The 25306-nt window shown below is 42.9% G+C and overlaps 2 protein-coding genes across 5 annotated transcripts in view; both read right to left on the minus strand.

The window, feature by feature from the left end:
• The window catches only part of LOC125933671 (phospholipid-transporting ATPase IB-like), a 222555-nt gene extending 209197 nt beyond the window's left edge, over positions 1-13358 (minus strand). The window contains exon 1 of one of the 4 annotated variants that reach the window (XM_049646742.1): positions 13077-13358. The gene's annotated coding sequence lies outside the window, so the exon portion shown is untranslated. Of the gene's footprint in view, positions 1-1144; positions 1368-13076 lie in introns of those variants that run through there. The other 3 variants (XM_049646740.1, XM_049646743.1, XM_049646741.1) reach the window with 3 other exon arrangements.
• A 6576-nt stretch (positions 13359-19934) lies between these two features.
• Positions 19935-25306, minus strand: part of RNF6 (ring finger protein 6) — a 33137-nt gene continuing 27765 nt past the window's right edge. The window contains exons 6-7 of the mRNA XM_049646751.1: positions 23385-23503; positions 19935-20260 (exon numbers count right to left, since the gene is read on the minus strand). Coding sequence (XP_049502708.1) covers positions 20197-20260; positions 23385-23503 — 183 coding nt within the window. The 3' untranslated portion in view covers positions 19935-20196. The remainder of the gene's footprint in view (positions 20261-23384; positions 23504-25306) is intronic.

Raw genomic sequence — 25306 nt, forward strand, 5'->3', positions numbered from 1 at the left:
AAGATGTGAACAAGGATGTGTATTTCAGCACCATTTGTAACAGTGAAAAAAATATGGAAAAATCTCAATGCTTATGAATAAAGAGTTAAGTAAAACCCATCTTAATCATATGATGAAATATTGTGGAGACATTGAAAAGAGTGCTACCAATAGATGACAGATGATTGATATACTAGGTAGAGCTCAAAAATCTAAGAGTGATGTGAAAATGATATATACATTACTAAATCATTTATGTAAACTTTTAAGAAATATAACTACAATATTGTGTCTTGCTTATGGATCTATACTTTGTAAATATATATTTGTAAATATATGTATGTAAATGTGTTTTTATTTTTCAAAATATTTATTTATTTATTGAGAGAGAGAGAGAGAGAGAGAGAGAGAATATATCCCAAGCAGGCTCTGCACTGTTGGTGCACACAGTCTGACATGGGGCTCAATCCCGTGAGCTCATGACCTGAGCTGAAATCGAGTTGGACGCTTAACCAAATGAGCCATCCAGGTGCCCCTGTAAATGTACCTTTATATGACTAAAACCACACATAACATATTCAGAATAGTAATTACCTGCAGCAGGGGCCATGGGAGGAAAACAGGAGGACTGAGCCTAGAGGTAATGGTTAAAGGTGATTTTTGCTTTGTTTTATGTTCAATTATTTATTTCTAAAAAAAAAAAAAGAAATTAAATAAAAAATTAAAAACATAAAAAATAAAATGTTAGAGGTTGTGGTGACAGTCTGTGTGTTTGTTGAATTTTATACACGTGCACAGACACACATCACACAGACTGACTGCAGTGGCATCCACCAGTGACAGTCCAAATTACTGGGATATTTTTAAGCAGTAGGTAAATTACATAGGAATCTATCATCTCACTTTATCTTTCTCTGGCCACTTAGGGTCGAGGACACTGATCCCAGCCTCTCACACCTGTCCTACAAAATTTCAAGGGCAAGAATCTGCGATGAAGAGAAGGACGGACTCCCTGGGTGAGCCTGGGACATTTGAGAATGGACCCAAGTTCAGTTACTGGAACAGTTGTCCAGCTGCTGCTTAAACGGACAACACAGTGAAACAAAGGACTTCCTAGTTACTCACCAGTCAGGCTACGGACTCCACTTTTGACTGGAAAACTGACCTTTTTAGGGTTAATATCCTGAATGTCTTCCCCCAGCCCAAACAGCTCTAATCGGGGACAGTGGCCGCTGGGCTTGGCCTGGAGTGAGCCGAAGCCTTCCCAGCTTGCCTCTGGGAGTTCTGACAGTTGAGGGCTCAGCACCGCCCTCCGCACTGCACTTCTGAGATGGGGCTGCCCACATTCCCTGTCCTTCCACGCTCACCAAGTGTGCTTTCCTTGCCCTCTGAAGTACCTCCCAGGCTTCAACTCAGCCTAGAAGAAGGATAAGAGAGACTTTCCAAGCTTCAGAGCTCATTCGCTTTTCCTCCGAATGGTGAAAAAAAAGTATGTAATGTGCCTTACTAACAGGTGAACACATGAGGATAAGACCATACCTCACTGGAAACAATGTGAACCTAATGTAGATTTGATAACTGATGATTTCTGCCAATAGCATCATAGAGTAAGTCATCGGCTCTCAAACTTTAGAGTCTCAGGAACCCTTCAGACTCAAAAAATAGCAAAGAACCCAAGGAGTTTTCATATATGTGGCATATATCTACTGATATTTACCATATTAGAAATTGCACTGGTACAAACATTCCTTAAAACAATCCAGCACTGCTTACTGAAACTAAATACATAAGCCCAAACCTCTGCCATCTACTCTAGGATCAATATACCAAACACACACACACACACACACACACACACACACACACACACACAAACACACTACAGGGAAAATTCATAAGAAGACACATACAAGACATACAAGTTCATAGAGGCAGGAACAGTTGGGAATAACCTAAGTGTGAGTAGAGGAAAAAAATAAGCTATGGTATGTGAATGCAATAAAGTAATATGCACCAGTCAGAAGCATGTTATATAAAGTAACATGAATAGGTCCTGAAAACCTAATAGTTTATCAGTTAGCCAAATGAGATTTATAGCACAATATCCTTTACATAAAATTGTAAAACTTATACAAAATAAGTATTATATGCTTTTCAAGGAAATATATTCAAAAGAGGGACGACTAGGGCGGGGGAAAACATTAAATACATGAGGGAGTGAGGAGTATGGAAATGCTGGCAGGCAGATAGAGAAAAATCGCTAAGGTAAAATGAAAGAACAAAGATGTAGCCTTTCTGGGCCAATGATTTCGTATTACTAATAAGGAATATGATCAATGGATGACTCCATTCTGAGCACCTGAGATCCTTAAAAAACAAAGCACTTACTTTACATGAGCAGAAACACTGTTGAGACTTCAGTTAGATTAAATGTTTCTTTAAATGTGAAAACCAGGGGTACCTGGGTGGCTCAGTTGATTAAGCGTCCAACTCTTGATTTCGGTTCAGGTCATGATCTCCCAGTCATGAGATCAAGCCCTGAATCAGGCTCTGTAGTGAGCATGGAGCCTGCTTAAGATTCTCTTTCACTCTACTCTCTCTCAAAAACATACATACATACATACATACATACATACATAAAACTATTCATAGGGCATATATAATAAGTATCCCACAGGAATTCGTGAGTGAGCTGACCTTAAAAGAAACAGTCCATTCTCCTGAATAAGGTTAAACACTATATAATATGAAAGGACAGTTCAAAGAAATGCTGAAAAAAAAAATAAAATTTCTCTGTTGAACAAATATACTATCACGTTTTTCTAAGTTGGGCTGTCCTGGTATTCAGCAGAGTAATTCTAAATTACATTTCGGGCAAAGTTGTAAGTGCAAGTGAACTACTTTTTAATTAAATATGTGTGAATCTGAAATTCTACACTGATATTTTGTGACATTTTTACAGGATGCAAGATGCTTAAGTACACACAGAAAACTTACAAAACACATCACTTCCATAACTTCTTTTGATTTTTCTCTGTATTATGCTTTTCCATTATGATATTCCCATAGGCATGTATCCTATATTACATATCTTATAACATACTGTTTGGGAGGCTCTGGAATTACCCGGTTTCCTAAGGAAGAAACCAGAGCAGACCACAGGGAAGCTATAAGCTCTCGTTCAATCACCATGTATTTTGAGCACCATTTATATGTGATCCGTTGCTTTAGACACGATCATAGAGTGATCTACAGGACAGCTTCAGTGGAGAGCCCCACGACGGACGCAAGGAAAGCTTTCCCAGGCCACTTCCAGCAGCCCCATGCCACTCACCAGCAGACAACGTGGACTCTGCAAACCTTTTGTTCTTTTCCAAGCCAGCTCCCACCTCCAATCACATGACTAGATAATGCTCATGAGCATACGTAACACATACAAACATGAAATCGTGGCTGCTCAACTCATGATCCTCCAAGCTGTGATATTTCTAGGACGCTACCCACAAAAAGACCCAAAATCTTGAAATAAACACATTAACACATCCAACTTACATTTCACTATGGAAATATAACATATAGGTACCCACCAAAAGACCCAAAATCTTGAAATAAACACATTAACGCATCCAACTTACATTTCACTATGGAAATATAACATATAGGTAAAAATGTACGGGCATACTCATTAAGCTGTTCAGATAATGAGAATTTCTAATATGCAAAAAAAAAAACAACACCTCACACTTTATGTGAGTTGATATAAACAAAACTGATTACTGAAATATGGGGCGCCTGGGTGGCTCAGTGGGTTGAGCATCTGACTCCTGATTTCGGCTCAGGTCATGATCCCAGGGTCATGGAATCAGGCCCCCTGTCAGGGTTCCACATTGGGCATGGAGCCTACTTGAGATTCTTTCTCTCTCCCTCTGCCCTTCTCTGCTCCCCTGCCTCAAATCAATTTTTTTTTTAAAGTGATTGCTGAAATAGTCAAAATCAATGATTATAAGAACACTGAGGTTTTCTGCTGTTCATAAGATTACATGACTAAAATAACAGAAGAAAGAGAATGAGCAAATCATAAGTATATCCTGAGTCCTCTGGGCTATGGGGTGGCCAAGTGCTGAGGGGCTTCTCCTTCATGCTGGACAGCTGTTATCACCTCCTAAAGTGGAACAGGCATCTCCCACCACTCCACAAAAAACAGGTGATACCAGGTTACCTTGTAGTATAGACTTTGCTAAAGTCTTAGTACTAAATTAGAACAGAGCAGGAAGCAACTTGGAATTCAATATCAGACATCATTGCTCAAGTGTATGAGCAAAGGGTCCCCAAGCCATAGCTTCACATAAGGCTAGCCTGGAAGTCTCTCTCCTTAGCCCTGACCTATAGCATCACTGATGAGAATACTTATCTCCTGGAGAGGAGGGTACTTGGGTCCTGTCTTTGATCCTCAAGTCATGGGCCCTGATCCCTTCTCTGGACCAGCCAGGAAAAGCAAAATGGGGAAAAAAAAAAAAAGCAAGAGACAGTCACTAGTTCAGCAGAAGTGACCTGCCCATGGCCAAGGTAACTACAGGAGCCAACTGTCTCTTCAACTTCTAGTCAATTCTCCCTATACTGTCCGAGTTGTCTTCCCTGGATTCTGTGGAAATAAATGAAGACCAACCAAATGAGAACAGGCAAAGTCCATTTCTTCTGAGCTTGCTCTAGCAAGGCAGACACCCACCATCACTCGCACTTTGGCAGGGCTGAAAAGCAGGCAGAAAAGTGATAAATTTTCACAGTGGAGGAGAGGGATGGCTCTAGGTGTGCCCCAACTCAAGGCTGTTGACATGGGGATGTGTAGGCGGGCTTCCAAAAAGTAGGCATCCCATGCAATTGTTAGGCATGCACATTTGGCTTTTCCCCAGTTGGTCCTAAAGTGGAAGCGGACACAAAAATTGCAGCTCTCAGTTATGAATCAAAGCCTGGTCATCCGGGGGCCAACGGATACAGTGGTTCTTGTTTGGCTTCCGGGGCTGTTACTGGTCTGCCTTCCTACAAGTATGACTTGTAGATATTGGGCTGGCTTCCTGGGCTAGTTGCTGCAGATAGTGGTCAGGGTTCTACTGTTAAATTAGGTCTGGCCATCATGTTTGTACATTCCGCCTCTCAAGTCAAAATTCTCTGGCTCCCCATGGCCTACGGGATCAAGAACAGAGTCTTTAACAGAATACATCCGACCCTTCACCAACTGGCCCCTTAGCTGGTCTTCTGTCCTGTCCCTCCATCCTTTCATGTGAGGATCAAGACACACTATAGCATCACTGATGAGAATACTTATCTCCTGGAGAGGAGGGTACTTGGGTCCTGTCTTTGATCCTCAAGTCATGGGCCCTGATCCCTTCTCTGGACCAGCACAGCACATGGAGCCCCTTCACACCTGACTCCTCCACAGGTACAGACCACCTAATACTGCCCTCCCTTGGCAAACCCTCGCTCGGATGTCCCCTCTTCTCTGCAGCCTTCCCTGATCTTCCCGCTGTTCGCTGTGGCCCTCTCCACTCTGCCCCTACCTCTACGTCAGCACTGCCAGCTGGTTATGATTTCTCGGTACACGTGTCTGATCACCAGGCCAGACACTGACTTCCCCCAGGGCTGAGACTGTCTCATACTTTGTGTTTGGATCTAGCAAGAAGGAGTGCAGTATGAGTTTGCTCAGTTAATGAACAAATAAGCACACCTCTTATTGATAAGTACCTTGTATGGCTCACGAGAAGGCAAGAGCAAACAAAGGATGGATTCCTCTGTAAGGCCGTCTGCCCCTGATGGACAGAACAAATATACGGCTCTTTCACACACACGCAAAGTGGTTTATTTTTCGTCCTTCCCTTCCTGTGCCTCATCATTCCCAGGGGAATTACATACATGTGAATATATGGTTTTAATCTCTTCCTACCACCACATTTAAGTTATCAGAGTATCAGTTGATGAAGTGATGTCAGCCCTTCATGTGCCATGACAGCTTGCTTCTGAGTCACTATCCTCGTCTCAAATGTGGAAGGTTTGCTTCCCTGGATGAACCTGAAGGGGAACGTCTCATGAGTTCACTGCGCTTGGAAATCAGCACTTTGAAACAGTCAGCTTCCATCCCCTAAGTCTGTATTTTTCAAGTGGAACATCACTTATAGCAAATCCTGTAACTGGACGAAGTGTAATGTAAGCCCAGGTGGCGGAAGGCAACCTCTTGAACACACTGAGGGAGAGATAAAGCGACTCGACCCCATATGCTCCTCCACACCACACCCAGCTTGGAGCCCCTCATCAGCTCTCAATAGGATGCCACGACCACGTGATGGGTTACAGTGGAGAGAAACTGACTGCGAGGCAGGCCGTCCTCCTAGACTGTCCACCGGGAGACTTGATGCCCACTCTCATATTAGTTCGGTAGGACCGCCCCAACAAAATGCCACAGACTACATGACTACATGATATAAATCTTATTTTCTCACAGTCCTGGAGGCTAGGAGTCCAAGGTGGTTTCTCCTGAGACCTCTCTCCTTGCCTTGCAGACGGCCACCTTCTTGCTGTGTTCTCACGTGGTTTTTCCTCTGTGGACACACATGCTGGTGGCTCTCTGTGGATTCTAATCTCTTCTGACAAAGGATACCAGTCACAGTGGAGTAAGGCCCACTCTAAAGGCCTCATTTTAACATAATTACTTCTTGAAAGGCCCTATTTCCAATTATAGACACATTCTGAGGTACTAGGGATTGGGACTTCATTATACAAATGGGGGGGGGGGGAAGAAGGACATAATTCAACCCATAACAATTGTCAAGGGGTCAGGTGTCTCTGAGGCTTTAGCAGCCAAGGAGCTTAGTACCAATCAAGGTGCTCATTTTCTGAATCAGGGGCATTTTAAGAGAATCCCTGACACAAAGAATAGGGAGCTTCCACCTCCAGCCTCTGGGTCCCCAGGCATTGTCACCATCTCTTCTCCAAGGTACCTGGTGGGTAAGTGTAGGATATCCTAAGGACTTATCACATTTTCCTCCCTAAGATAAAGCTTGGCTTACTCATCTTTGGTGCCCTGGTTACCATCACAGCTCCTGGCATCTCAAAAAATTACTTACAAATGTACTTTCTTTGCAAACCATGAAAGTGAAGAAAACTGGGGAGGGTGGGAGAACCAGAAGAGGGTGCCACAAGGGAATCAGAGAGGGTGGGCCAGAAAACACTCTACCGTCCCTTCGCTTTTGCAGTGACCTCCCTGTACAGAAGCGTTCACTTCCAAGTCACAGCAAGATGCAAGGCAATTTCCAGTTTGAAACTCTGCATGGAAAACAACAAAAATGCTAGCTTTCCTAGGATGCTCTCACACTTATTTAAAACTCATGAGGCTCAAGGGTTAGTGTCTACGTGTTTGACCACAAAAAGGTAGGAACACAGCGCGCTCGCCTTCCAGGGAAAACCAGCAGTATACTTGCACTGGACGAACCTAACTGTCAGTCTTAGGACACAAAGTGGTCCATGTCAACTCTTTAGAAGTGAAACTTGGAGAAAGATCTGACCAAGAGAAGGTGAAACCACTTAAGGGCAATGGGGGTCACCTGGGTTGTGAGACCTGATGCGAATAATGAAGGAGAATGAAGACAGACGAATGGGCTGGTAAACTCTGAACTGAAGTTCTACCTTTCTGGTGAGGACTGGCCATTGTTATGTAGGGAAATTTGCCTTCAGTTCACTTCCTAGTATTCTCTAGTCTGTACTTTTACTTTAAGCATGCTCTTTCCAGCCTCCCCTTTAAAGACTGCTATGAGGGGCGCCTGGGTGGCGCAGTCGGTTAAGCGTCCGACTTCAGCCAGGTCACGATCTCGCGGTCCGTGAGTTCGAGTCCCGCGTCAGGCTCTGGGCTGATGGCTCGGAGCCTGGAGCCTGTTTCCGATTCTGTGTCTCCCTCTCTCTCTGCCCCTCCCCCGTTCATGCTCTGTCTCTCTCTGTCCCAAAAATAAATAAAAAACGTTGAAAAAAAAATTTAAAAAATAAAGACTGCTATGGATTGAACTATGTCCTTCAAAAAGATATGTTGGTGGCCTATGCCTGGTATCTGAGAGCATGGCCTAGTGTGGACATAGGGTCTTTGCAGATGTAATCAAGTTAAGATGATGTCATTAGGTGGATCCTAACCCAACAGAACTGGTATCCATATAAGAGGGGAAATGCCGGGGCGCCTGGGTGGCTTGGTCGGTTAAGCGTCCGACTTCGGCTCAGGTCATGATCTCACGGTCCGTGAGTTCGAGCCCCGCGTCGGGCTCTGTGCTGACAGCTCAGAGCCTGGAGCCTGCTTCCGATTCTGTGTCTCCCTCTCTCTCTGACCCTCCCCCATTCATGTTCTGTCTCTCTCTGTCTCAAAAATAAATAAACGTTAAAAAAAATTAATTAAAAAAAAGAGGGGAAATGCCATATAAAGTCAGAAACACAAAGAGAATGCCATGTGATGATGGACAGAAAGACTGAAGTGACATATCTACCAGCAAGGGAACACCAAGAAATGACAGCCACTGCCAGAAACCAGGAAGAGGCAGGACAGGACTCTATTCAGAATCTCAGATGGAGCCCAGGTCTATGGACACCTTGATCTCGGACTTGCATCCTCCAGAGCTGTGAGAACACATTTCTGTTGTTTGAAGCCATCTGGTTTGTTGTGCTCCAAGAAACTGACACAAAACTTCAGGACACAACAGCTCTAAGGAACTGATATGAAGACAAACGTCCTGGAAGCAATGTCTATACCGGCCAACCTTACTTCATCAACTCCCATGAACCATTCAACTTAATGAAATTTGTCTGCCATGACTCCACAGAAACCGCTTGCAAAGATCACCAATGTCCTACTTGTCAGAAGCTCCGATAGAACTTTCTTAGAACCCATGTCGCTTCTTGGCAGCATCCTCTTCCTCTGCCCATCTCCTAAATATCAATGGTCAGCATAACTCTGTCCTGGTTCCCTTTCTTTCTCATTTGAAGCCCTCCTACTGCTAGAGCCCATCCATTCTTCAACACCCAGGTGATCATCATAACCATGAGAGAAGCCCAAAGTCAAATCACCCTAAATCTCTTCCAGCTTACATTTTCTATTAAGTCGAGAAATGGTTTCTACAATCTACCCTGCTGCCAGAAACCGAACATCCTTCAGCTTACTCTCTTACTCTCCACACATCTAACTTATAAACAATTTCCTCTTAAATACCTTCCCATTAGCCATTGCCAACAGGCTACTGTAAGCCACTTGTTCCTCTCCTGCACTGTTGCAAGACCCTCCTACCTCTAGTTATGCTCTATACTACAATGCTTCTTTCTTTCCAAAATACAAATACGATGCTACTCTGCTTAAAAACACTACTGCCCTTGGGGCACCTGGGCGGCTCAGCCGGTTGAGCGTCCGACTTTGGCCCAGGTCATGATCTTGCGGTTTGTGGGTTCGAGCCCCGTGTCGGGTTCTGTGCTGACAGCCCGGAGCCTGGAGCCTGCTTCAGATTCTGTGTCTCCCTCTCTCTCTGTCCCTCCCCTGCTCGTGCTCTGTCTCTCTCTGTCTCTCAATAATAAATAAATGTTTAAAAAAAGTTAAAAAAAATAAACAAACAACAACAACAAAAACACTACTGCCCTCAAAATGGAGTCCAAGCTCCTTAACAAGAGTGTTCTATGACCTGACCCCTGGTTACTTACCTGATCTTGCCTCTCACCCTCCATGTTCCAATTAGATTACACATTGAACAACTTTCGGGTCCGTACACACTCTATTCACCTCCTTGCCTATAAACTGTGGCATGTGATACCTCACAGACCGTAATTCCCATAAGGACAAGAACCGTGTCTAATTCAACATTCTATCTCCAATGCCAGGCAGTGTGCCTGAAAACTGGCAGGTGTTCAACACTTGTTAAAAATGGGAACGTACTTGTACATGTTCCGCCTCAGAGCCTTCTCAGAAGCTGAAGTGGAAGGCCACCGGTCTGTTCAAACTCTACCTAGAAACATGGGAGAATTGCTGTTTCCTCTGCTCCCCAGACCCTGTCACCATGCCCCCTCTAAGGGCAAACCTTTACCACTGGCAGAAAGCAGACTTCTATCCTTCAAACAAGTAGTTCAAGAAGACATGCGGAACATTCCCGGTGGAATGGAGTTCCCACTGACCACAGTAGTGACCCTGAGAACAAACACACTGTTATAGTAGCTGTTCCTCACTCCATCACTGTCTCCTTATCCCCACCCCTCACTCACGCTTTGTAAGGTGTTACCCAATGGTTCAGCAGTTGAATCTGCAATACTTTGAAAAAAAAAATCCATATTTGGAGCTCTGTTAAGATTTGCAGCTTAAAATAAATTCAGGGGCGCCTGGGTGGCTCAGTCGGTTGAGCGTCCAACTTCAGCTCAGGTCATGATCTCACAGCTCATGGGTTTGAGCCCCACATCGGGCTCTGTGCTGATGGCTCAGAGCTTGGAGCCTGCTTCGGATTCTGCATCTCCGTCTCTCTCTGTCCCTCCGCCACTCACACTCTGTCTGTCTCTCTCTCAAATATAAATAAACATGTTAAAAAAATTAAATTCAAATGTTCAGAAACTTTAAAAATGCACTCCTGGGTAACTTGCGTTAAATGAGAAAATAAATAAGAAATTATAAACTGTTTAGGATAATCATTAGCGAATGAAACGTCCTTGGTATCCAAACCTGTGGCTATAGCAATCTTTAGGTCTCGACGGTTCACCACTGTAAGTAGTGGGTAGAGAAATCTTTATTGATAGAGTAGGATCTGAGCTGGTTTTCCCAAAATAAATACATTATCAAAGCCCTTACCCCCAGAAATCCTCCTCACTGGTTTACTGGGGCCAGAGTAAGGACCTCCAACACTGAATCTAGGAAGAAGAATCTAGAGATTGTGTTGACATTTGATGGTCTGAAATTAAAATCATAATGACATCAATAAAGACTCTATGATGTATAATGATGCACCTTTCCACTGACTACATGTAAGAACTACTCAATAGTGATTAACAGTATGTACTTGGAAATAACACATCCCTGAGTCCAAATCCCAGCCCAGCCACTGATTTTGCAGCTTTGGGCAAGTTTTCTTAATTTTTTTCTGAAACCCAATTTCCTCATCTATATGCTGAAGAAAAGCTATTGCTATGGGTTGTTACAAATATTAAGATTGAATATGTATAGCATTCAGCCCAGTTTCTGATACATATACATTGATTAAATAATATTTATTGTTATTACATCTCATTTCATTTCTCCAGAAAGGTTAAGTAAATTGCCTAAAAAGGGAGCACTAGAATTGGAGCCAGGCTCCTGAATCAGTCTTGACTTCATGGGTTTTTTTATACGTTATGATTTCTAAACCCAGTACAACACAAATTTGCTCACGATGCTAAACATATACAGCCAAGTTTTTTTCCTTTTGTTTCTTTTCACTTGGCTCGCCTTATAACCACACACAGATTATGAAGCTTATCCAATTCTCACAGTGCATGGAGAGCCAGAGCGAGCAGTTAACTTTAACATCCTGGAGCCAACACTGACACTGATAGGCTAATGTTGACCTTGTGACCTTGATAGGCACATTATCTGTTTATATTCCGATCCCTGACAAACAACACCAAACTGATTTTGGTTCCCGGCAAAACCTGGATAGATAGGCTGGAGCCACCCTACTCAAGGTCACTAACTCATTCTCTGTATCATCAAACACAAAGTCGAGAATTACACAGAGGGAAGATAGGACAAAACCAGTATCCATGAACTCCAGGTTGTATGGGTTCAGAGATTTATTAGTTCTCTGAATCAATGCTAAGTATCAGTTTCCTGTGGCTGCAGTAACAAATTATCACGAACCTGGTAGCTTAAAACACCAGAAATGTATTCTCCCACAGCTCTCGAGGCCAGAAATGCAAAATTAGTTGTAGTGAACCAAAAATCAAGGTGTCCACACAGCACCTTGCTCCCTCTGGAGGCTCTAAGGAAGAATCTGGTCCTTGTCCCTTCCAGCTTCTGATTGCTGACACTCCTTGGCTTGTGGCCATACCACTCCAATCTCTGCTTTTGTCTTCACATGGCCTTCTTCTCTTTTTCCTGTGTCCAATCTCCCTCTGCCTCCCTCTTAAAGGACACCTGTGATTGTATTTAGGGCCCACGCATCTGATCCAGGACAACCTCTCCCATCTCAAGAGCCTTTTTGTTTTTTTTAATCACAGCTGTGAACTCTTTTCTAAATGAGGTAACTAACATTCACAGGTTCCAGGCATTAGGATGTGGCTATCTTAGGGAGTGGGGTGCATGTTTCAGCCTACCACAATGGGCTTGTACTTCCCAAAACGCAGCATCTAAGTAATCCATCAGTCTTGCTTCTAAGATGTAAAATGGGCCCGCCTAATCACAAATCTACATTCTTTCCCAAGATTTAACCGGAAACACCTGAAGACTCAAGCATGATCCCTAAAAGAGTTGAACTTTTGCTCCTACGGTTCTTCATGCAAGAGTGCTGGGTGTCTGGTGAGTTGCCCCTGTGCAACCATTTAATACGTGCCCGATGAGTCTTCTCGTACATACACCATTGACTGCCTTCGTTTCCTCTAGCACGGTAATTAGTGGAAAGAATACATTATAGGGAATATACAGCCTTAAGAAGAAATGTTTTTGCAATGCGTAGCTTAAAAAAAAACAAACAAAAAAAACAAACAAACAAACAAAAAAACCAGAGCAAATCTCGTAAAGGGCCTCTGGGAAAGTAAAGCTGTCCCCTGTACAGCCTTCGAGAAGCTGACCCTCCAAATAGGGAGATAAAGCGGGAACACAAGCACCGACAACACAAGCTGCCACGGAACGAACGCAGGGCTCGCTTTCCCCAGTGGCCGGTGATGCGGAAAGCCAACCTCTCTGCTTCTCGCTCTTCCCCCAGCCCCGGCCACAAACAACCCCGTGAGAGAAGTGCTGGCACTCGCCCCGCTCACAGAGGAAGTGGGTGCCAGGAGGCCAGGTCGTCAGCCAGTCACCGGACTTGAAGTGACCCAGCCGGCGCTGCCGTGTCCCCAGAGCGCCCAGCCACTACCTCTCTCGCGCCCGCGTTTCTCTGCAGAGGGCTCGCAGGGGGCCCCGGTGCGCTAGTTCAGACGAAGGGCGGGACAGGGATGTCGCGGGCGGCCGGGTCCGCAACCTGGCGTCGCACCACACGGCCGGCTCGGGGGACTGCGCCCAGCGCGCGCTCCAGCCGGACTCGGGGCCGCGCCCGCCACCGACGCACCCGCGGCTCGGCGGCCTTTGAGCCTCGGCTAGGAGGCCGCGCGCGCGCACGCGCACACGCTCACGCAAAGGCGCGCACGCGCACACCCGTCAAGGGCTAGACCCTGAACTGCCGGAGCTTTGGAGGTGGGCCTCCTGGGCCGCCGTTGTCCGCTCGGCCGGGCGACACCGACGGTCGCGCGTGTCTTAGCCCTATGCTCCCAAATGTGAGCCGCGCTCAGGGTGTGCTGACGCTCCGTCCTCGGATCACCGCTTGCAAACCGCAGAAGAGGGCGGAAGCGTCAGGTTTCTGTCCCCTGCGCCTTTTTTTCTCACCCGCCCACCGCCGACCGGACCTTCGCGCCGCCGACTTCTCCAGAGCTTCGCCGGGTCTGAGGTTCGGGGTGCGTGCTGTCTCTGCAGCCCGCCGAGCCACGGGCCTGAGGACAGCTTGTGCTGCACCATGGGCACCTCTGGCCCTGGCTGCAACGCGGGGGATCCCAGCCTTCGGACTGGAAACCTGGCAAGAAACAACACGACGGAAAAAAGATCTCGAAACTTAAGCCGGCTCAGAAAGGTGGTTGTTTGGTGGTCATACGGGTCTAATAGTCTCGGGGATAGTGGAGTATGAGAGTTCTTGGGGTGTCCGGTGTAGCTGGTAGGAATGTCAGGCCGCGAACTCTGTCTGGTGAACAAGAAATATCGAGCCTCTTAATATTCTGGATCTCAGTTAATTTCTGACTCCTCGGAACCACAGCCAGTCACCGTTTCCTGCTCCCATCGAATCGGCTGGTTACAAAATAAAAATTACCCCAGTCCTTCTTGGGGTTACCAGGGATTAGACCAAATTCTGACCTGGTGGGGAAATTCATGGTTTAGTTGCCTACCAAAAGACACATTGCCAGTAGGTGACAGGATTCACACCCAGTGTTCCTGGACTCCAGAGGTTGTACTCTCAACCAAGATACTAGATCTCTTTCTGAGATGTTTAGCCTCAGCCCTGTTTGAAACCAGGTTGGATCACAGTGCTCCGAAGCATAAAGGACACGACCAGAAGTCAGAAGGTGACCTAAAACAAGACTCTATAGTTCTCTGATCTTCAGTTTCCTCTGGATGAAATGGGGTTAACGTCCAAGGTCCAGGAATTCTAGGGAGGGTAACTGTTCATTTGAAGACCACCCTCCAGCTCATCCTAATGATGGCTCCTGGCGACAGATTTTCAAGCATAGGTGCAGCAGCTCCAAGGTGAAGTGGCCTCATTGCTGCAAAGCTAGATTCTATACCACTCAACTGGTACGCAAGGACAGGTGAGAAATGCTAATGGTGCAAAGGAGGCAAAGGAGGGAGCTACCCACTCCCTCCACTCCCTCTCCACCTCCCCTCAAACAGACATAGACAACGTAACTGTGCCACATGGGAAGAGAGGCTGACCCTTGAGACCATGAGTCTAGTCAAAATGCTACTGATCATTTCAGAGAGAACCCTCACATCATATATGATTGAGTACCAGCTCCTCCTGGAATTAGCAGCAGTCCAGCTGAATTTACATTTCACTTTCCAAAACAAATGTAACCAGAAGAAGAAGAAGAAGAAGAAGAAGAAGAAGAAGAAGAAGAAGAAAGAGCAGGACCTTACAGGCACTGCTTAGGCACATTCACTGACTTCCTTGAAGCTAGAGGCCAGTGACACACAAAAGTGTAGACGTGGGCAAATTTTAAGTGAAATCTGTAGCTATTCTCTCCCTCTCTGTGGGGGCCTTAGTTGGCAAGTCAGAACAGATTCCTGAAGAGGGTTCTGGTTGTGTGAAAACTGATTTGCAGACAAAGGCTTGCACTCCCCTGAGGTAAGAGGGAGTTTTCTTAAATTTAAGATATAATCAAAATGGTTCCTATTGTAACAGACCCTTGGATGCAAATGAACAGCTTTGCTCAGTCACTCAAATGGCAGGCTCATTTAGGCATAAAATCAATCGCTGTGTTATTTATGTATATATTCATGTGAAATTTTACATTTCATTCCAAATAGGAAAGAGATTTTTAATTGCTTCAGTTTGGACATTTTCACCTAAAATCCAAAGTATGCAGAAGGGAAATTCCATTTAAAGGCAATTTGAATGAATGGATGGATGGATGGATGAATGCAGTTGCCCCAATCTTATAGAAACCCTGCCTCTTTTCACTTCTGGGCCCTTTTATAGGCTGCAGGGAATAGGAATTCACCTAGCCTATCCCCCAGAACTCTTGGGTAATGGAAATTTAGGCTGAGTTCTAGACAGATCATGTTGACCCATTCTGATCTTTCAACTCACTGGAGATAGGGATTTCACAGTCTACTCCATAAACCACCTCCGTGTTTAATAACCCTCATCTTTGGAATTGTTTTCGTGGTTCTAATCCAGTCCCTCCTCCAACAATTTAGTATAACCTTAGATCTAGAAAATAACCTTAAAGGTTGTTGTATTAGTTTTCCAACAAATTTAATGGATTAAAACACACAAATTTATTATTTTCCAGTTCTGTACATTAGAATTCCAACAGAAGTCAAAAACTCAACACAAGTCATAAAAGTCAAAGTGATAGCAGGGATGCGTTCCTTTTTGGAGGCTATGTATGGAGGCAGGGTGCTCTTTTCTTGCCTCTTCTACCTTTTAGAAGGTATTCCTTGCTTTATAGCCCCCTTCCTCTTTCTTCAAAGCCAGGAATGTTGTGCCTCTCTGCCTGTTATTCACATCATCCTTTGACTGTGACGTCAGCCAGGAAACATTGTCTGGTTTTAAGGACATGTGATTAGATTGTTCCCTCTATAATTCAGAATAACCTCCCCATTTTAAGGTCCTTACCTTCTTCACATGTATAAAATGCCTTCTGCCATGTAAGATAACACTCAAAGGTTCTATGAATTAGGACATAGACATTGTTGGGGGTCATTATTCTACTTACCACAGTCATCACTTCTAATTCTTTTCTATAAGAAGGAATTCCCTGATGGATGCTCCTCTAATCTGAATACTTCCACAGATGGGTAGGTTATTACTTCACCAGGCTGCAAAGGGTAATAACGTTGACCAACCCTAAATGTCAGAATATTCTTATGTTCAGTCCTTGTAGTTCCCATGCATAGTTGTCTTAAGAAGCACAGGAGAAAACCTAAACCAGTATCCCCACTTATACAATCCACCATATGAAGTTCTTAAAATAACAGAAGACAGCCAGAAGTTTTGCCTTTTATTCATTAGTTGAACAAACTGAATACCTATTGTATGTGGGTGCTATTCTAGGCACTAGGCACTAGTGATTAATCAGCCAGCCAAAGTCTCCAATCACATAATGCATTTCTTCTAGTAAAGGAAACAGATGGATAATCCAATAGACAGCCTTAGCATCACCTTGAATACCACCCAAGGGTATCAAAATAATTTTTGAAAGAATTTGATATATATTAAAAAACATCATCTGTTTAGCCGACCTGATACTCTATATGGAAAACCCAAAAGATTCCACCAAAAAAACTGCTAGAACTGATCCATGATTTCAGCAAAGTCATAGGATATAAAATCAATGCACAGAAATAGGTTGCATTCCTATACACCAACAATGAAGCAACAGAGAATCAAGGAATTGACCCCATTTACAATTGCACCAAAAAACATAAAATACCTAGGAATAAACCTAACCAAAGAGGTGAAAAATCTATACACTGAAAACTATAGAAAGCTTATGAAAGAAATTGAAGAAGACACCACACAAAAAGGAAAATATTCCATGCTGATGGATTGGAAGAACAAATATTGTTAAAATGCCAATACTGCTCAAAGCAATCTACGTATCAATGCAATCCCTATCAAAATAGCACCAGCATTCTTCACAGAGCTAGAACAATCCTAAAATTTGTACAAAACTAGAAAAGACCCCAAATAGCCAAAGCAATCCTGAAAAAGAAAACCAAAGCAGGAGGCGTCACAATCCCAGACTTCAAGCTGTATTACAAAGCTGTAATCATCAAGACAGTATGGTACTGGCACAAAAACGGACAGGCAGATCAATGAAACAGAATAGAGAACTCAGAAATAGACCCACAAATGTATGGTCAACTAATCTTTGACAAAGAGTAGGAAAGAATACCCAATGGAATAAAAACAGTCTGTTCAGCAAATGGTGCTGGGAAAACTGGACAGTGACAGGCATAAAAATGAACCTGGACCACTTTCTTAACACCATACTCAAAAATAAACTCAAAATGGATGAAAGACCTAAATGTAAGACAGGAAGTTATCAAAATCCTAGGGGAGAAAGCTGGCAAAAACCTCTTTGACCTTGGCCACAGCAACTTCTTACTCAACACGTCTCTGGAGGCAAAGGAAACGAAAGCAAAAATGAACTTTGGGACATCATCAAAATAAGAAGCTTCTGCACAGCAAAAGAAACAATCAGCAAAACTAAAAAGCAACCGATGGAATGGGAGAAGATATTTGCAAATGACATATCAGATAAAGGGTTGGTATCCAAAATCTATAAAGAACTTTTCAAGCTCAACACCCCAAAAACAAATAATACAATGAAGAAATGGGCAAAAGACACGAATAGACACTTTTCCAAAGAAGACGTCCAGATGGCTAACAGACACATGAAGAAATGCTCAACATTATTCATCATCAGGGAAATACAAATTAAAACCACAGTGAGATACGACCTCATTCCAGTCAGAATGGCTAAAATTAACAACTCCGGCAACAACAGATGTTGGCAAGGATGTGGAGAAAGAGGATCTCTTTTGCACTGCTGGTGGGAATGCAAACTGGTGTAGCCACTCTGGAAAACAGTATGGAGGTCCTTCAGAAAGTTAAAAATAGGACTACCTTATGACCCAGCGATTGCACCACTAGGTATTTATCCAAGGGATACAGGTGCGCTGATTCATAGGGTCACATGCACCCCAATGTTGATAGCAGCACTATCGACAACAGCTGAAATAGGGAAAGAGCCCAAATGTCCATCGACAGATGAATGGATAAAGAAGATGTGGCATATATATAATGAAGTATTACTCGGCAATCAAAAAGCATGAAATCTTACCATTTGCAACTATGTGGATGGAATTAGAGGATATTAATTAACATCCTCTAATATAAAATTAGTCGTCATATAAAATAATGAGTAATTTTCCATTAGCAAAATTTGTTAGAGAAAGACAAATGTATGATGTCACTCATGTAGAATCTAAGATGCAAAACGGATGAACATAAGGGAAGGGAAGCAAAAAGAATATAAAAACAAGGAGGGGGGCAAAACATAAGAGACTCTTAAATACAGAGAACAAACTGAGGATTGCTGGAGGGGTTGTGCGTGGGGGGATGGGCTAAATGGGTAAGGGGCATTAAGGAAGACACTTGTTGAGATGAGCACTGGGTGTTATACATAGGGGCTGAATCACTGGAATCTGCCCCTGAAATCATTACTGTACTATATGCTAACTAACTTGGATGTAAATTAAAAAATAAATAAATAAAAAATTTTTTAAAAATAAATAATATTGTGTTCATTAAAAAAAGTTTTAATATGGCTAATTAAGTAACATGAAATATGAAAAATGTAAACTCTCAGTGATCCTAACAGTAAGCGGCTAAAAACAACAACAAAAAACAATGTCCACAGCCATACAAAACAATTCGTTAGTAACCATTCCAGGTACTGAGATATCAAGTCCTTTGTCTGAAAGCAGGCAACTAAAAAAAAAAAAGAATCAAACATTTATTCTAGTTTTTGTGTACAAATGCAGCAGCCCTAGTTGATTAAAGAAAATGTTTTACACAAAATGTGGAAAATATTAAACTTAATTAGAATGTCGGCTTTTTACAACATGTAATGAATGATCTCACTCAAGCACAGGTCATCAATGAAGGAAACCATTAGATGAAAGTGTGATGGGAACTTCATGGTGGAAAGATCGGCTGTCACCACCTGATCCATCAAGCCATAACTGTGATTAATCGTGCTTCCAAAGATGGCCCCAATGACATCGCCCATCCCTTTTCCTAATGTGACCTGAGACCACCCCATCAAGAGCTAGAGTCTCTTCCCAGTCATTTTGATTTAGACTGGTCTTATGGCTTGTTCTGACCAATGGAATGAGGTGGAAGTCATGCTATGTGTCTTCCAAGGCTGGGCCTTCAGAGACCTGCAACTTCTGGCTTTATCACTTCGAACACACCCTCTTCAAAGCCAGTTGTCTCATAAGACAACCCAGAGACCATTGTGCCATAAGGAAGCCCAAACTAGCTATGTGAAAAGAGAGGCTACGTGGATGTAAGCTGACGAGCCAGACATGAAACCTTGTTGCACCTACGACCCCAGCGCAGCCACGAGCTGAATGCTGTAGAATGAATGATCCCAGCCAATGTTGTATGGATGATCAGGAAAAACTGCCCAGCCAAGCCCTGCCCAAACCATTATATGTGGAATTGTAAGCAAATAAAAGGGTTATTGTTTTAAGCCAACAACAACAACAACAACAACAAAAAACTGTCTAGCAATTATGGTGGGGCAGGTAAAACTGGTTAGACCTTTATACATGTATTTTATATTTTAGAATTGTTTACATGTTTAATAATGGAAGAACACCAAAAGCTTTACAGAGACACAGTCCTCTGAAGGTCTCACTCTAGCCCTGAGGGAGAAATAGTTGTAAGTGAAGCAGAACAGTTTCAATTAGAGTAATCAAAGATGGCTTCCTGGAAAAAAGTAGAGCCTTCCAAGATGACCTTCCAAGATTTTAATAAGCAAAGACTAGGCAGGGGACATTCTGTAGATTCCTACTGACACCATGGAGCCAGATGAGAGGGAGAATTGGGGCAGATAAGCCTTTTAGTCTGGGCATATGGCTGAAGATAGGGTGTAATCTGGATGTTTTATTCTAGTGGTTAAATAGAAGTCTTCTTAAAGGCACAGAGAAGACTAGGAATTCAGTGGCAGTGGAATAGCACACCTCTGGCATCTCCTCATACTACCTGCGAAGATTCTGTAAAGCAAGACAGAACCAAAAGTCAGACATAGAGGATAAGCAAGGCACTTGGAAAGTTGGACTCCCCAGTCCAAAGATATTTTCTCACATAATCAGTGGCACATTGGAATGGGGAATTCTGACTCTGTAATGCCCAAAAGGAAGGTTAACTCGAGCCAACAGATGGTCTCTTCAGAAATAACATGAAGGTGGGACACTGGGGTGGCTCAGTCGGTCGAGCACACAACTCTTGATCTCTGCTCAGGTCATGATCTCAAGGTTCATGAGTTCAAGCCCCACATCGGGCTCAACACCAACAGTGCAGAGCCTGCTCGGGATTCTCTCTCTCTGCGCCTCTCTCTGCGCCTCTCTCCCCGGCTCTCATTCCCCAGCGCGCTCTCTCTCTCTCTCTCTCTCTCTCTCTCTCAAAATAAATAAATAAATAACTTAAAAAAAAGACGTTCATTGGACTGAGTTATCTGATGACAACTTCTCCATTGTTGGGAAAGTGATGCATTTTGTAATTAACATTTGAGGTCTCTCCTTCAGTTTGGCTTTCTTCTTAGAATGCTTTGTTGCCAAATGATTAAGTTTGTATATTTATTTTAGGCATGTTTGCCTTTAAGATTCAGAGGGATTCGGACGTTTGTTTGGCTACAGATTAACGTCAGTCATAGGTCTGAAGACCTTCTGAATGATTGCTGGAAGTGTTTCTGGCATTGTTTTGTATCCTGTGATGATAATCTTGCTCTCAGTGTTTCCTGTTTTTAAATTCTGTTGGGTCCCTAAGGGGTATGCTCACTTGAAATTCCAAATCCCAATATAAGTGAGCAGGGTCTAAAATGAGAACAAAAAGGTAGTGTAGTGCTAGCATCTGACATAGCAGTCATAGCAGTATAACATTGGTGTCTTATTCTTTCTTGGTTCTCTGCAAAGTTCTGGAAAACTCTGATCACTCCCTTCTGTTACTACGTCTATCACGCCAGGGAACTTGGGCACAATGAGTAGCAAAGACCAGTGGTTCCCATTCCTGTGGGGAAAAGTGTAATCTTGCTGGGGCAACCACCTAGGACTCGGTTTCTTTCCTTATTTGTACAGAGGTTTGGCAGTTTAAAGATGTAACATGATTGAGACAATTTGAGTGAACCAAGCCCTGCTCACTTAATGTCTACAAATACCACGGAAAATATTCCAAATGTCAAAGTGTACTCTCATAGAGAAAGTTGTTTCTTGGAGGCAGCTCCAAAGTTGACAGGTCTAAGATATGACCTCTACAATGTCACATCCTTACTGACATTGTAGCTTTACACAGTGGGTGGGAACTGAGAAAACTTGTTTGCAAGCATATGTGAGATACTCCAAGGAGTTTCATAGAAAGAAGCAAAAACCTTGTTTGAGAAGAGCTGGAGATCATGCTAGTAAAAGTGAGGGCTGTAAAAAATGGTTTACTACTGTGAATTTTATCTGATCTGTCATTGTTCACTACTTCTCTTACCCAAAAGATGTCACGGCTGGTGGATTCATGGGTTCTTCATCATCATCATCATCATCATCATCACCACCACCACCATTTTAATTCATTGTTCATTTAGTATGAAACAGAAAAATCCAAAACTCCAAAGGATTTTCATATGGTCGTATGAAAGGTCAGAGAACTAGAGTGAAGATCTACGAATTCCTTTTCTGAGAATACAGGATCATTATCCAGCTCCAGTGTTCATGAGGCCAAGCTTCATTAAAGTATGCCATAAAGCTACAGTATTAAAAAGCTGGTAGCGGGGCACCTGGGTGGCTCAGTCGGTGAAGCATCTGACTTTGGCTCAGGTCATGATCTCGGGGTCTGTGGGTCCAAGCCTGGCATCGGGCTCTGTGCTGACAGCTCAAAGCCTGAAGCCTGCTTTGGATTCTGTGTCTCCCTCTCTCTCTGTCCCTCCCCAACTTGTGCTGTCTCTCTCACTCTCAAAAATAAATAAACATAAATTTTTTTTAAAAAGCTGGTAGAGAAATATATAATGTTCTGTGGAACATTACGCTGTATTTAGACCTCTCTTTCAAGTAGGGGGGAGGAGGTGGTGTATTGGGTATATTATTAAATGCATTGTGTTAAATAATTGGCCCTGTTCAGGGGAAATGGTTAAGGTATATTCTTATCTCCAACCATTCATAAAAATTAATTCCAGATGGATTAAATATGTAAATACATCCATTCACTAAATAAATATGCATTAAGACATTACCATGTTCAAGGAGGTAGTAAGTCAGACAAGAATCTCAGTTCTCATGGAGGCTACATTCTAGTGCAGAGTGACAGACAGTAAGCACTTTAGTAGGGATATGTATTATAGAGAAAAACAAAGCAAGCAATGGGAATAGAGAATGGGAGTTTGAAATTTCAAATAGGATGCTTAGGGACGGCAACACTACAAAGATGACATCTGGGTAAAGACTTAAGTAAGGTGAAAAAGTTGCCAGGCAGTAATGGAAGGGGGACGTTCCAGGCAGAGGTAGCATTTAATAGAAAGCCCTAAAATGGGAGTACACTTGTTTCAGAAATAGCAAGGAGTGGCTGATGTGACTGAGCACAGGAGAGAATAATGGGAAATGAGGCCAGAGCGGTAGCCAGAGATAGAAAGTTGATAGCCATTATAAGAACCTTGGCCTTTTCAGGTCAGATAGGAAGTAGCATGGTCTGATTTTAATTTTAATGGAATCTATTTTTTGTTTTGAAAACAGAGTCAATGGAGGCAAAGTCAGGGGCAGGGAGACGTGTTAGGAGGCTATTGAAGTCCTCCAGCTGAAAAGAGAGCAATGGCTGGGACCAGGATGGTAGTAGTGAAGGCAGTGAGAAAGGGCTGTTCCTGAATATACGGAAGGCAGAGCCAAAAGGATTTGCTGATGGGTAGGATGTGCAGTCCGAAGAAAAAGAGGAGTCAAGGACGATAAGGCAGGTAAACTCAAAAATGGCCCCCAGGCACTACTGCCTCCTGGTAACCGGGGCCTTTTGTAATCCCCTCCTCTTGAGTGTGGGCTGGACCCAGCGTCTGCTTCTAACCAATAGAAGGCGACGAAGATGATGGGATGTCGCCTCCACGAGTAGGTTACATAATAATGTGACTTCTGTCTTATTAGCCGACTCTCTCACCTTCTCAGCCTGCATGCTTTCATGAAACAAGTTGCCATGTTGGGGAGGCCATGTGGCAAGGGACTGAGGGCGGCCTCTGGCCAATAGCCAGCTGGGAATGGAGGCCCTGAGTCCGACAGCTATAAAGAGAAATACGGTCAGATTTTATTTCTTTAGGGAAAAAATGCATCCAGAAATAGGAATCTATAACACATATAATCAACAAAGTAGTAATATCAGTAGGACATATTTGCAGTATTACATTTTAATATTTTAACTTCATAATATATCTAAAGTAATAAGAAAAATATTATAACCCAATAAATACAAACTCAATGAATATATGCAAATGCGTAACAATACAAGCAGGCAATTCACAGGGAGAAAATATGACCTATAAATACATTAAAAGATGCTTAGCCTCACTAATTTAAAAAAAATGCTAATTCAAACAAAAAAATACCATTTTTTCCTGCTTACAACTCTATAAAATAGGTACAGGCATACCTCCTTTTATTGCACTTTGTAGATATTACATCTATAAATTGAAGGTTTGTGGCAATCCTGCATCAAGTAAGTATGTCAGCATCATTTTTTCCAGCAGCATTTGCATGTTTTGTCTCTATGTCCCATTTTGGTAATTCTTGCAATATTTCAAACTTTTTCATTAATTATGTTTGTTATAATAATCTGTGATCAGTGATTACAACCCACTGAAAGATGATGGTTACCATTTTTTAGCAATAAGGTATTTTTTTTAATTTTTTTTTTAACGTTTATTTATTTTTGAGACAGGGAGAGACAGAGCATGAACAGGGGAGGATCAGAGAGAGGGAGACACAGAATATGAAGCAGGCTCCAGGCCCTGAGCTGTCAGCACAGAGCCCGACGCGGGGCTCGAACTCACGGACCGCGAGATCATGACCTGAGCCGAAGTCGGCCGCCTAACCGACTGAGCCACCCAGGCGCCCCTAGCAATAAGGTATTTTTAATTAAGGCATGTACATTATTTTTTTAGACATAATGCACCGTGAAACAAACAAAAAAATCATTTGACTCATTGCAATATTATTCTGATTGCAAAATTAGCTTTATTGTAGTGGTCTGGAACTGAACCCACAATATCTCCCTCTGAGATATGCCTGTACTAATATCATCCCCATTTTACAGATGAAGAAACTGAGGCACCAAGAGGCTAAGTAACTTGCTCAAGGTCACACAGTTAATCAGTTGCAGAACCAGAATTTGAAACCGTAGGTCTGTCTCCAGAGCTAATAGTCCTAACCACCATACTATCGTGGGGTGTTAGGCAAGCCCCCATCATCTCCCCTCACACACACACACACACACACACACACACACACACATTCATATACGGGACCATCTTTTGTAATTTCTTTAAAGATGACTTTATTATTTATTTGAATCTAATTTTCCTTGGACATGTTACATGATTTATTCTTTTAGGTCACATCCAGAGAAGGTAAACCCAGAATCCTGTGGGGGAAAACACCAAACAGACTGACATACATATAACGGGAGACCCAGAAGAAGAAGAGAATTAGAATGCGGCATAAAAAATATTTAAAGATTTAATAAAATTTTTCCAAAATTTTATTAAAGTTCATAGATCCAAGAATTTCACTGAACTCCAAACAAAATAAATTCAAACAAAACTACCTAGGTACATTGTAGTCAAACTGCTGGCAATCAAAGATAGAGAAAATGTGTTGAAAGAAGCAAAAGAAAGAAGATATCACAAACATATATTTTTTTCTCATCAGAAACAACGTAGGACCAGAAGTCAAAGGCAGGGAATCTCTAAAGTGCTGAAAGGGAAATGTTATCAATCCAGAATGTTATATACAGAGAAAACATACTTCAGAAATAGAGGAGAAATAAAATATTCTCAGACAACGAAATGTAGTGGGGATCCTAGATAG

This window comes from Panthera uncia (assembly GCF_023721935.1).
Source record: "Panthera uncia isolate 11264 chromosome A1 unlocalized genomic scaffold, Puncia_PCG_1.0 HiC_scaffold_16, whole genome shotgun sequence".
In the NCBI taxonomy this organism is placed as follows: Eukaryota; Metazoa; Chordata; class Mammalia; order Carnivora; family Felidae; genus Panthera; species Panthera uncia.